General features: G+C 32.8%; 1 protein-coding gene across 1 annotated transcript; it reads left to right on the top strand.

Moving 5' to 3' along the window:
- Positions 1-709: 709 nt before the first annotated feature.
- Positions 710-11,327, top strand: NHP2 (NHP2 ribonucleoprotein). The gene is made up of 5 exons (XM_067262205.1): positions 710-995; positions 5,066-5,138; positions 7,979-8,084; positions 10,962-11,104; positions 11,186-11,327. The coding sequence occupies exons 1-5, from the start codon at positions 776-778 to the stop codon at positions 11,187-11,189; spliced, it is 546 nt and encodes a 181-aa protein (XP_067118306.1). The 5' UTR covers positions 710-775; the 3' UTR covers positions 11,190-11,327.

Raw genomic sequence — 11,327 nt, 5'->3', positions numbered from 1 at the left:
CAGGTTAGCGTTAACGGTTTAGAAAATTTTTTTATTGAGAACTATACGTCTTAGACTTGTGCAGTTTTCGTGATTGTTTTCTTCTGTGTTTATTTTACACAGAAAAAATTGTTTGGGATTTTATTTTGAAATAAATTTGTCATTTTTGATTTTTTACGTAAACTGACCATTTACAAATTTCAAGGTCATCTGAATTCATAGGTAAATGTTCCTTTTTCTGTCTTTTCTTTAATTTTTGTGATATTAGCTCGCTATATGATGATTCAACCAGATAGATTGAGCTACACCAGTATATTATATTAAATACAGTATATTTATTATCATAGAGCGGGGTAGCGCTGTATAGGAGCTTTTATAAAGCTCGGCCACAAGTTTAATGTCGAAATGCCAACTTCAATCCTTAACTTTTAATTTATTTTTTTGAGTTATTCGATCGGAGTTTAAATGAATACTTAAAAGTCTAAACTTGCAGTTTCTTGTATCTACAGCTAGATTTAAACGCGGTCGGGCAGGGCATTGTGGATAATAAAATAAACGCTTAAGTATTCGCTGTGTTAACCAGTTTTTTTAATTGTAATATCGTCACGGAAAATATCCGGAATATTTATTTGAAATATTTATTTAATATTTTATATAAAATTTAAAAAAAATTATTTTAAAAATACGGTAATTGTTTTTAAACGCCAGGGTGCGCAACAATAAGAAAGCGTGTGTTTAAAGTGTTGATTTCCTCCGACCACGTGTAAGAAAGAGTATTGTTTCAGTCAGTTAAATAATGGGAAAAGAAAAGAGAAAGAGAAAGCAAGAAGAATTAGAAGATGGAAACGTTGATGTACCAGAAAAGAAGAAAAAGTTAGATGAAACAGATGCCGATCAAACTGTTAGTGAAAACAAGGAATCGACTTACGAAGACAAATTAAAGTTTGTTAGTGTAATTGCTAAACCCATGGCATCGAGAAAACTTGCTAAAAAACTATTCAAATTAGTCAGAAAAGGTATTTTATCCGGTTTAATTGATTTTTTGATTATTTGGTGAATTCAAAGCAATTAATGTTACCTATGGTTCCAAGATGGCGGCTTGTCTGATTCCAGCAAGGAAACAGTGGGGACGCACGTTCTATTTGCATGAATCAGAGACGAGCCGCCATCTTGGAACCATAGGTAGCATTAACCTTTAAAGCTAAATAAAGTGCATTTATGTTGCAATATTCTGGTAAAAATCCAGTTTTTTAAAAATCATCATCATCATCATCAATCATCAACCATTATCAATCCACTGCAGGATGAAGGTCTCCCCAAGCCTCTTCCACAGTATTTTGTTTTGGGCATTTCGCTTCCATGTTGTGCCAAGATGCCTCTTGATCTCATCAACCCACCGAATGTGAGGACGTTTTCTTGGTCGTTTTCGATCTCTTGGTATCCAATCAAGAACTTCAGATGTCCAGCGATGGTCAGTTCTTCTTGCAATATGTCCAGCCCACTGCCACTTGAGGGATTTTACTCTTGCGATGATATCGGTAACTCCTGTCATTTTCCTGATCCATGTTATACGTTTCCGATCTCTCCTTGATATGCCAAGCATACACCTTTCCATGCTTCTTTGGGTAGTCTGTAGTCTTTGGATTTCTGATTTCTTAAGAGTCCAAGTTTCTGCTCCATAAGTGAGAACTGGCAAGACACACTGATCAAAAACCTTGCGTTTCAGGCACAGGGGCATCTGTTGATTTTTCAAGACTATGCTATTCCTACCAAAAGCACTCCAGCCAAGTTTTACACGTCTGTTTATTTCCTCCTTGATGTTGCCATCCATTGATATTCTTTGTCCCAGGTAAATGTAAGCATCTACCTTTTCCAATTCCATGTTATTTATTTTTAGTAGTGTTTCTTCACGTACAAAACTGTTGTACATAATTTTCGTCTTGTTCAAGTTCATCTTTAAACCAACTTCTTTACCTTTGTTTGCAAGTTCTTGCATCATGTCCTGGAGCTCTGAAGGGCTATCTGTAATGATGGCTATGTCGTCGGCAAATCGAAGATGTGTCAGGTGGTCTCCATTTATCAGTACACCCTTGTTCTCCCAGTTCAGTGATTGGAAAACACTTTCTAACACATTTGTAAAAAGTTTTGGGGAGATAGTATCACCCTGTCTCACTCCCTTTTCAATTTTAATATCGTTAGTATCTTGGAACAAGCGAACTTTTGCGGTTGCCCCTTCGTAAATGTTCTCAAGAATTTTGATATACATAGTTTCGATACCATATGCCTTTAGAGAGTTGGTGATTGCTGAAGTAGTTATAGAATCAAAAGCCTTTTCATAGTCAACAAATGCAATGCATAGTGGGATTTCGTATTCGTTTGACCTTTCAATGAGCTCCCTCACAACCTGAATGTGATCAAGTGTGCTGTATCCACTCCTGAATCCAGCTTGTTCTCTTGGTTGGGCAAGGTCCAGTTGTTTTTGTAGGCGATTAGTCAGTACCTTAGTGAAAATTTTATAAGTCACCGGGAGAAGGCTGATAGGCCTGTAGTTCCTCAGGTCTTCTATGTCACCCTTTTTATGAAGTAAGATTATTATTGATCTTTTCCAGTCTTCGGGGATTTTGCCACATTTAAGACAATCTGTAAAGTGTTTCGCAAGTATGGTTTCAGTAGCTTCGCCAGCTTCCCTCAGGATGTCTATAGTAATTCCATCCTCTCCTGGTGCCTTTCCTTTCTTCATATTTCTGATTGCATAAGCAACTTCTTCTTTAAGAATTTCAGGTACCTCATTTGTTACCTCATATGTTGTCTTTACTGTTGGTGCAGTATCTCTGGCATACAATTTTTTGTAGAATTCTTCAACTCTTGCTAATATTTCTTCTCGATCCCTGGTGACGGTGCCATCTTCCTTCTTCAGTGCAAAGATGTGTTTCCTTCCATTTGTTAATTGCTGTTTTGCATTTTTCAGACTTTTGTTGTTTTCAAGGGCTGTTTTCACAAGGCCACAATTGTATTTTCTGATGTCTTCAGTAAAACATTTTCGGATTGTTTTGCAGAGTTCCGCGTATTCGATGTTTGACGTTATATTTTCTTTACTTCTCTTCATCATCCGCCTTTTGCCCATCAATTGTCTTGTTTTTTCTGTTATTTTCTTCTCAGTCTTTCTAATTACATAACCTCCAATTCTAGCAACTGTTTCCATAATTATCTTGGTAATCTGTCTGTTGGTTTCTGATATGTCCGTTTCCTCTTTAGTTAAATTTTCCAGGACTGAGAATTGGTTTTTCAGTTCCATCTCGAATGTTTCATGTTGCTCTTTAAGATTCTTCAAGTCAACAGACTTGGTTGTTCTCATAAGCTTTCTTCGTTCCAATCTAGTGTTAAGATGAAGCCTACCTCTTACCAGCCGGTGGTCACTGCCTGTATTAAATCTATTCAGAACATTGCAGTTCTCAACGTTGTGTTGTTTGTTCGATAGGATGTAGTCACTCTCATATTTTCCTCCGTTTGGGTGGCGCCAGGTCCACTTTCTGCTTGACTTCTTTTTAAAAAATGAATTCATTATGTAGAACTTTTCCGCTTCAGCAAAATCCACAAGCATATCTCCACGTTCATTTCTTTTCCCATGTCCAAATTTACCAACGGAGGTTTCGTTCTTTTCCTTTGCTCCAATTCTTGCATTGAAGTCACCCATGATGATCTTTACATAATGTTTCCCTTTTCCATTCATCTGTTTTATTTCATCATAAAAATCCTCTATTTCTTCATCAGGGTGACTTGCTGTGGGAGCATAGACTTGGATGATCTGTAGTTTATACCTTTTTGAAAGTCTAAGAACTAATCTTGCCACTCTATCTGAAGAACTATCTACTTCTAAGATGTTATCTTTCCACCTTTTGTTTATTATAAAGCCAACTCCACTATTCTTTCCATTTTCTGTGCCTCTGTAGTAGAAGATATGTCCACTTTGCAGTTGAATTTGACCTTCACCTTTCCTTCTTACTTCACTCAGTCCTATCACATCCCACTTGATCTTGAGGAGTTCTCTTCCAGTTCTTGTAGCCTTGGTTCGGAAGAGAGCGATCTGCAATTATAGCAAGCCAGGTTCATCATCAAATGGCAGCCAGGTCCAACCCGGTGATTCTTAGCACCCTCTGCTTTCATACAGCACTGGTCGCTGCCTTGACCAGGTGTAATCCTGCCTCCGGGGAATGAGGGCCATGGTTTCGGTTGAGTTTTCATCTTGGGGGTTAATGTCCATAACTCACCATGCTGGCCAGGCGGGTTGGTGAGTGAGTGCAGGTAGCCCTCCCTGTTGGTCTTTCCATCTGTGGCAACAACTACAAGATTTGGTACCACAGATGAAAGCTGCCAGTCCGCACCACGTGGAGGTGGGGTAGGACATTGGATAGCTAACCCGGCCGGTTCCACGCATCGTCACAAAATGTTCAGCGTGTGGGTCTCCTTCCAGTTAGTGCTAGCTATCCTTTGCGGACCTTTTTAAAAATACATTAATATATATAACTGATTATCAAATGATGTGTGTTTAATAACAACATTTTTGAGATTTGAATATCACAGTGCAGAGTTTTAGTAGTATTACATCATGAAATTCTATGTGTAAATTTAACAGAAATGTACAGTAAACATTAAAAACCATTTTATCAATAGTTAAATATTTATTGATTTCTGGATGTGTTTATGAAATTAAAGAATTCAAAGTTAGAGATACTAAGAAATGTCATAAATTTTAATCTAATTTATATCATGTATAGTTGTATTTGGCAGATATAAATAAACAGATGTGTGTAATACATAACATAAACTTGATTAATTATGATGTTAAGAATGGAATAAATGTTTGTGAATTTATAATAATAATAATAATCAAACAAAACATAAATCAACATTCGTCACTTGAATCACATAAAGGATAAACAATGTGTGAAATATATTAATTTAAGTCTTCAGTATAAAACATATTTTACAATTAAAATGTGTGTAGTGAATAGATGATATCCAAGATCTTAAATTTTACTTAATGAACATAATTAGTTATAAAAGAATTGTTTGTTTATTCGTTTAGCTACAAAGTATAAGACATATTTACGAAATGGTTTAAGGGATGTGCAGAGCAGAATAAGGAAAGGTGAAAGAGGGTAAGTAATTTCTTACACTATAATTTAGTAATTGTTAATCAACTTCCTTTTCTATAACCTGAAAAATCTGTTATTTGTCTTTGCAAATATAAAATTCTCTTTTAAACTTTCATTTTTCTTTGTTTGCCAATTCCTCAGCTATTCATTCAATTATTATTATATTTCTCTTATAATGAAAGACTCAGCAATACAATGAAAGTATAATTTTCATTTTTACAATATAAATTTTGAAAAACCAAATAATTACCAGATTAAATCGAACTTCATTACCACCACTAATAATTATTAAATACTGCACTAGCGGTAGGCATTAGGTGCCATCTCTTATTAAATTTAAATGATTACCAAATTAGATCTGTAATTGTTTGGCTTTAGCATAATTTTCGGGATTTGAGATGACTATGCTTTTTTTATAAACAAAAAATCTGTTAAAATTAACTAAAATTTATATTGATATAATGTTTCAAAACTTTCTAGCATCATTTTCGAATGCATTATATAATTTTTGTTTTAATGAAAGTCAAATAACAGATTTGAGGACAATGCTGAAGGGTATAACATGGAAATTGTGTTGTTTTATGTAAAATTGTATTGTTCTATGTTGAGTTTTTATTTAAAAATTATAACAACTTAACAAATAACTTTAATTCAGGCTTAGTAAACACTAGCGTTGTGTTGTATTCTAAAGACACTTGGCAAGTTTTTCCATTAAATATCCTTATTTAGCTGAGTCGATACGGTACATTGTTTTGTACACGTTTTGGGCTTTGCCCCTCTTAAGTCAGTTGAAGGGTCTTTCAAATTGAGTGCCTTTTATTAAAAATAAATAAAATATAGATGGCACAGTGAATTTGTCTGAGTATTTTGACAGTTAAAAAGTGTGACATATGACATTTATAAAAATGGCTTCGTACACGATACAACAACGCATTCAAGTTGTTGAATTATTTTATGAAAATCAGCATTCTGTGAAAAATGTTTTTAGAAAATTATGTGAATTTTATGGTTTACATAATCGTCCATCTGAAAGAACTATTGGTCGAATTATTAAAAAATTTCAAGAGACCGGTTTGGTGGAAGATCAAAAAAGAGACAAATACAGTCATAGTGGTTATTCACAAGAGCATATTGATTTGGTTTGTGAAAGTGTTGCTGAAGCACCTCAAACGTCCGTTAGTCGACGTTCACAACAAATTGGACTCAGTAAATCAACAACATGGTGTATTTTACAAAAGGATTTAGCTCTAAAGGCATATAAGGTTCAAATAACACAGGAACTACAGCCATTGGACCATTCAAAACATTGTGCATTTGTCAATTGGATTAAAGAACAGAACAAGAAAGATTTCTGATGAAGCACATTTTGAAATTGGTGGTTATGTTAATAAACAAAATTGTCATATTTGGGGTGAAGAAAATCCACGAGTGATTCATGAAAAGCTTTTACATCCTCAACGAGTCACTAATTGGTGTGCATTATGGTCAGATAGTGTAATTGGACCATATTTCTTTGAAATTGATGCTGGTAATGCTGTAACAGTGAATGGTGTTTGATATCGTGAGATGCTAACTGAATTTTTGTGGCCTGAACTGAATGATATTGATCTAGAGGATATATGGTTTCAACAGGATGGTGCAACACGTCATTGTGCTAATGAAACAATTGTTTTATTGAGACAAAAATTTTCTGGAAGAATTATTGCAAGAAATGGTGATGTTAATTGGTCACCAAGATCATGTGATCTAACAACATTGGACTATTTTCTTTGGGGTTATGTAAAAAGCCAGGTCTATAAGAACAAACCACAATCGATCCTGAACTGAAGGATGAAATTATTCGTGTCATTGGTGAAATAGAGCCTCAATTATGTCAAAATGTCATAGAAAATTTTAACAAAAGAGTGAACCACTGTGAAGCAGCAAGAGGTGGTCATTTGTCAGATATTATTTTTCGTATATAAATGTCATAACTGATACTTCAATTACCAATAAAAAGTTTTTAAAAATCAATGCAAATTATGTCTTTTATTTATGTTTAAAAAGAGTGCTCAATTTGAAAGACCCTATATAATACAGTATATATTTTTTATCTATTACAGTAGAGAAAACTTGCACAAAAAATGAGTACACAAATGATATATAGACGTACCTTTTGGTTACACTTTCCTCTTAAGATATGGCACATGACACCTCTTTATCTCCTCACCCTCTCAGCCTTTAATCACCAAAATTTAATAGCATGAATGTCCCTCATATACAAGCCACCGTGGCAAATTTTGTTTCTTAATCTTAATCCTGAGATTTTAAGTGAAATAGGTGCCAATACATATATACACACATATATGTGTTGACACCTATCCATGGAATTTTTTTTGCTTTTGTCTTGACTTTTTGGATTCAACAGGTTTGGGAAAGGAAAATCTGCAATTAATATATACTTTGCTAAAACTAAGTAGACCTGTGTAATATTACAAATTTTAATAATATAATAATTAAACTAAAAAATAAGGCGATCACAAGAACAGATGACTTCAACGTCTGTTACACACATGTCCGATCTAAAAAGTGGTGACCTTTCTCTCCTCTCTCCCCTGTACAAGCTCTTCCTTCCCCTTCGTGACCCCTCAGTTCTCCGAATTCTTGACCCCTCAGTTCTCCGAATTCTTGACCATCGCAGATGTGGAGTTAATGGGGAGGGGTGCTAATGAATAGCAGATTTTAAACTCTGCTTACAACCTGTTATTTTATTAATAGGTTTGATAGTATGAATTAAAACATTTTAATATACAAAACATAATTTCAATTTATTTAATAATTCTTAAATTTTGTATTACATATAGAATAGTGGTGTTTGCTGGAGACATAACACCAGTTGATATGATGTGCCATTTACCTGCTGTATGTGAAGAAAAGAATTTGCCTTATATTTACACTCCAAGTCGTGCTGTAAGTATATCAATATGATTTAACAGACAATAGATTGACATAGTATTTCATATTTGCTATAATCTTTTAATCTTTAATTCTATATTAATAAAAAAAAATTTTTTAATCTTTTAATGACATCATACAGGTAAAATGTAAAATCAGCCCATCGGAAACAAATGAATTTTGGTTAAGGGACACTTGTTACACATCTTATTTTAACATTATTTAAATGTACAGAAACTTAGATTACATTGAAAATTGGTGTTCTTGTGCATTTATATATGGATGTGTTATCAACTCCAGATTAACCTTACATAATATACTCATGTTGATTGCTTCAATTCTCTCCTCCAATTCACATATAGTTCTGGGATTGGTCTCATTCCCTTTCAATACCTGCCATAAAATTAACATCACTAATGTTTGTTCATCTCAGTTGGGCTCGTTTTAAGTGGGACACTCTGTATAAAGTCATAAAAAGGTATAGTTTAAGATTGTGTGTGTATTTAGAAAAAGATGACAAGATTTGAAAAGGAATGTTGCATATTTTTTTCTTGTTTTCATTGAATATTTATTGTAAAATTTTTATATTACCAACAATAATAATTTATAAAAATTATTCAGTGGTTCTCTGTTGTAAGTCATTTGAGAGAGATGGATGGTAACAGGGAGAATATACACACCAGTTTTCTGTGAAGGAGATGAAATCTGTCTGTATAAATGAAGTTTGATGCAGAATATTGTTAGAATGTGTGCATTGTATAGTACTAATTTAAAAGTTGATGAATTGTCTGATGATTCAACAAGAAATAAAGGTATACCTTGAGTTACATCGTTTCGAGTTACATCGTTCTCAATTATACGTCGTTTGTCAAAAAAGTATATGGAAAAATAAAAATCAGGTTTAAGTCATTTTATTCGGCTTTACATCTGTCCGCCACAAATATTGAAGTCGTAATATCACTAGAAAAGCATTAAAAGCACATAAAATCATATTAAAATATGTACATTTACAGTAAATGTTAATATAATTATCATAAATTTTAGAGAACGAAACACGAAAACATCTGTGTTTCTGTGTTGTCGTCTTATTTAGCGGTCTTTAAGTGCTCATTATTGGAGTTTTTCACCGTAGTTTCGACTTGCATCGTAACTACACAAGTAAATTCGACTTGCATTGCTTCTCCTGGAACCAATTACTGACGTAAGGCAAGATATACCTGTAGATAACTAACCTACAGTCTGGCTTGGAAGGAATTGCTAAGAATGACATAGTTGAATTTCTTGCCTCAAACATACTGAGAAACAAAATCTGTTTTGTTACTAAGAACCAGTAGCAAAACAGTTAATGCATATGGATTCAATAAACATTGCCCATAAATGCAACTTTGAAAGTTACTACTTAAATAACTTTAACAGTAGAGTTATTTTCTGAAGTTCTTCATTTGATGAATTGACATTTTTACAACTGGTGATGGCAACAGAGAAAGTAGTCTAAAAACAGCTCAGTCAATATAGCATGTTAACAGTTGCTATAAGGAAATTTACTTAACAAAAAAAGCTGTTCACTAGACTAAATAAATATTTTAAGAAAAAGAGTAGAAATGCATATCAATTTGAAGATTTAAAAAGAGTTTTTTAGTACTTTTGAGAAACTAATTTGTAATTTCTTCTTAGGCTAAGATTTAAAATAATCAAATTTTTGAAAGTTGTAGTTAAGTTAATATGCTAAAAAATAACGTTCGTTTATTTTCGATTATAATAAGAAAAGTCTTGCAACAATAGATTTCTGCCACCCCTAATTAACAATAAAACCCTTATTAAATTGTGTCAAAATAAATTGAGAAATAACTTTTTCCAGAATAAACTACATTTTCTTAAAATATTTTTTAGTTTCGGAACCTATCGTCAATATTTCAGTCTGCACCATTTTAAATTGTCATCTTGCTTTGCATCTTTGGACACAAAGCAAGATCTTAGTCATTATTAATATATTATAATTTCTGCTTTAAAACAAGTTTATGGAAAAAGTGAAGAGGATCAGCTGAATAATGAAATATATACACCAATCTCTGTCGTAAATTTTGGATATATGATTAAAGATTAGAAATAAATTTGGCACTAGAGGTAGGCGTTACATGCCAACTCTTATTAAAATTAATAATTATAATATTTAAATAATTTAGATTAAACTGGAAGAAAAGAATCGGCTCGAAGCGGGACTCTATCCCGCAACTCCCGCTTACCGTGGAGACGCGTTGCCAGTTACGCTAACCCGGACTTTTGGTCCAATCTCCTCTTCCAGCATATATAAGACTAAGACATAACCATCAATGACTATTATTGGGTTTAGTTTGATGTTTATCTGTAATGAAATATATTTCAAAACGTCTTGATTTCTAACTGGATGCCATTAAAGTAAACAATTTCATATCTTCTCCAGCAATATATAACTTCATATTCTAACATTTTTAGATATATTTAATGCCTACCCTCAAGAAACCACAAATTTAATTACATAGAATAAAATTAGATATTTTTGTTCTGCATGATTAAGTTTATGGAAGCTTGAGGATGGACATTAAATGCATATGAAAATGTTAGCATATGAAGTAGACAATTTCACATCTCCAGCAATTTATTAATTTTATAATTCACGATATATTTGTTATATTTTATAGCTTATGTTTTGTAAGTTCTGTTTCTTGAACTTGCAAAACATACATTTTACAGGTAAGCTATTTGTTATGTTGAAGTTTTCTTTGTATTGTTTACTACATAATAGTTTGGTAGCATTAATTTTCTTAGTCTGTATGATAATATCCATAACTTGATTTATTAGAATAACCAAAAGATTATTTGTGTTCTTTACTTATAAAATAAATTTTATTGTAGGATTTAGGAAACGCTATGGGTGTAAATAGAGGTTGTCTAATGGTGATGATAAGAAGCCATCAAGATTATGAGAAATTATTTGAAGAATGCTCGACAGAAATTGGAAAACTTCCCATTCCTATATATGATCCCCAACAAACTCTGTAATGTATCATTTTTAAAAATTCATTCTGAAATATTAAATTTTACCGAGTTTATTTTATTATTATTTTTTTGTTTTACAGTTAAGAAAAGCATATGGTATGACATCTCATCAATTCTGATTTTGTTATACAGAATATGAAAAATGTATAAATTTCTTCATCATCAACAAAATTTAGCATTTAATTATGAGAAAAGTGCAAAATAAACTACATTTTTTTATTA

Source organism: Centruroides vittatus, unplaced genomic scaffold, assembly GCF_030686945.1.
Source record: "Centruroides vittatus isolate TY-2023 unplaced genomic scaffold, ASM3068694v2 contig_1416, whole genome shotgun sequence".
NCBI classification, from domain to species: Eukaryota; Metazoa; Arthropoda; class Arachnida; order Scorpiones; family Buthidae; genus Centruroides; species Centruroides vittatus.
This window is presented reverse-complemented; position numbering and strand designations above follow the sequence as displayed.

Coding starts and splice junctions, on each gene's coding strand:
- NHP2 (XM_067262205.1), top strand. CDS start 776: ATGGGAAAAGAAAAGAGAAAGAGAAAGCAAGAAGAATTAGAAGATGGA. Junction 996..5,065: donor ATTCAAATTAGTCAGAAAAG/GTATTTTATCCG, acceptor TTATTCGTTTAG/CTACAAAGTATAAGACATAT. Junction 8,085..10,961: donor TTTACACTCCAAGTCGTGCT/GTAAGTATATCA, acceptor ATTTTATTGTAG/GATTTAGGAAACGCTATGGG.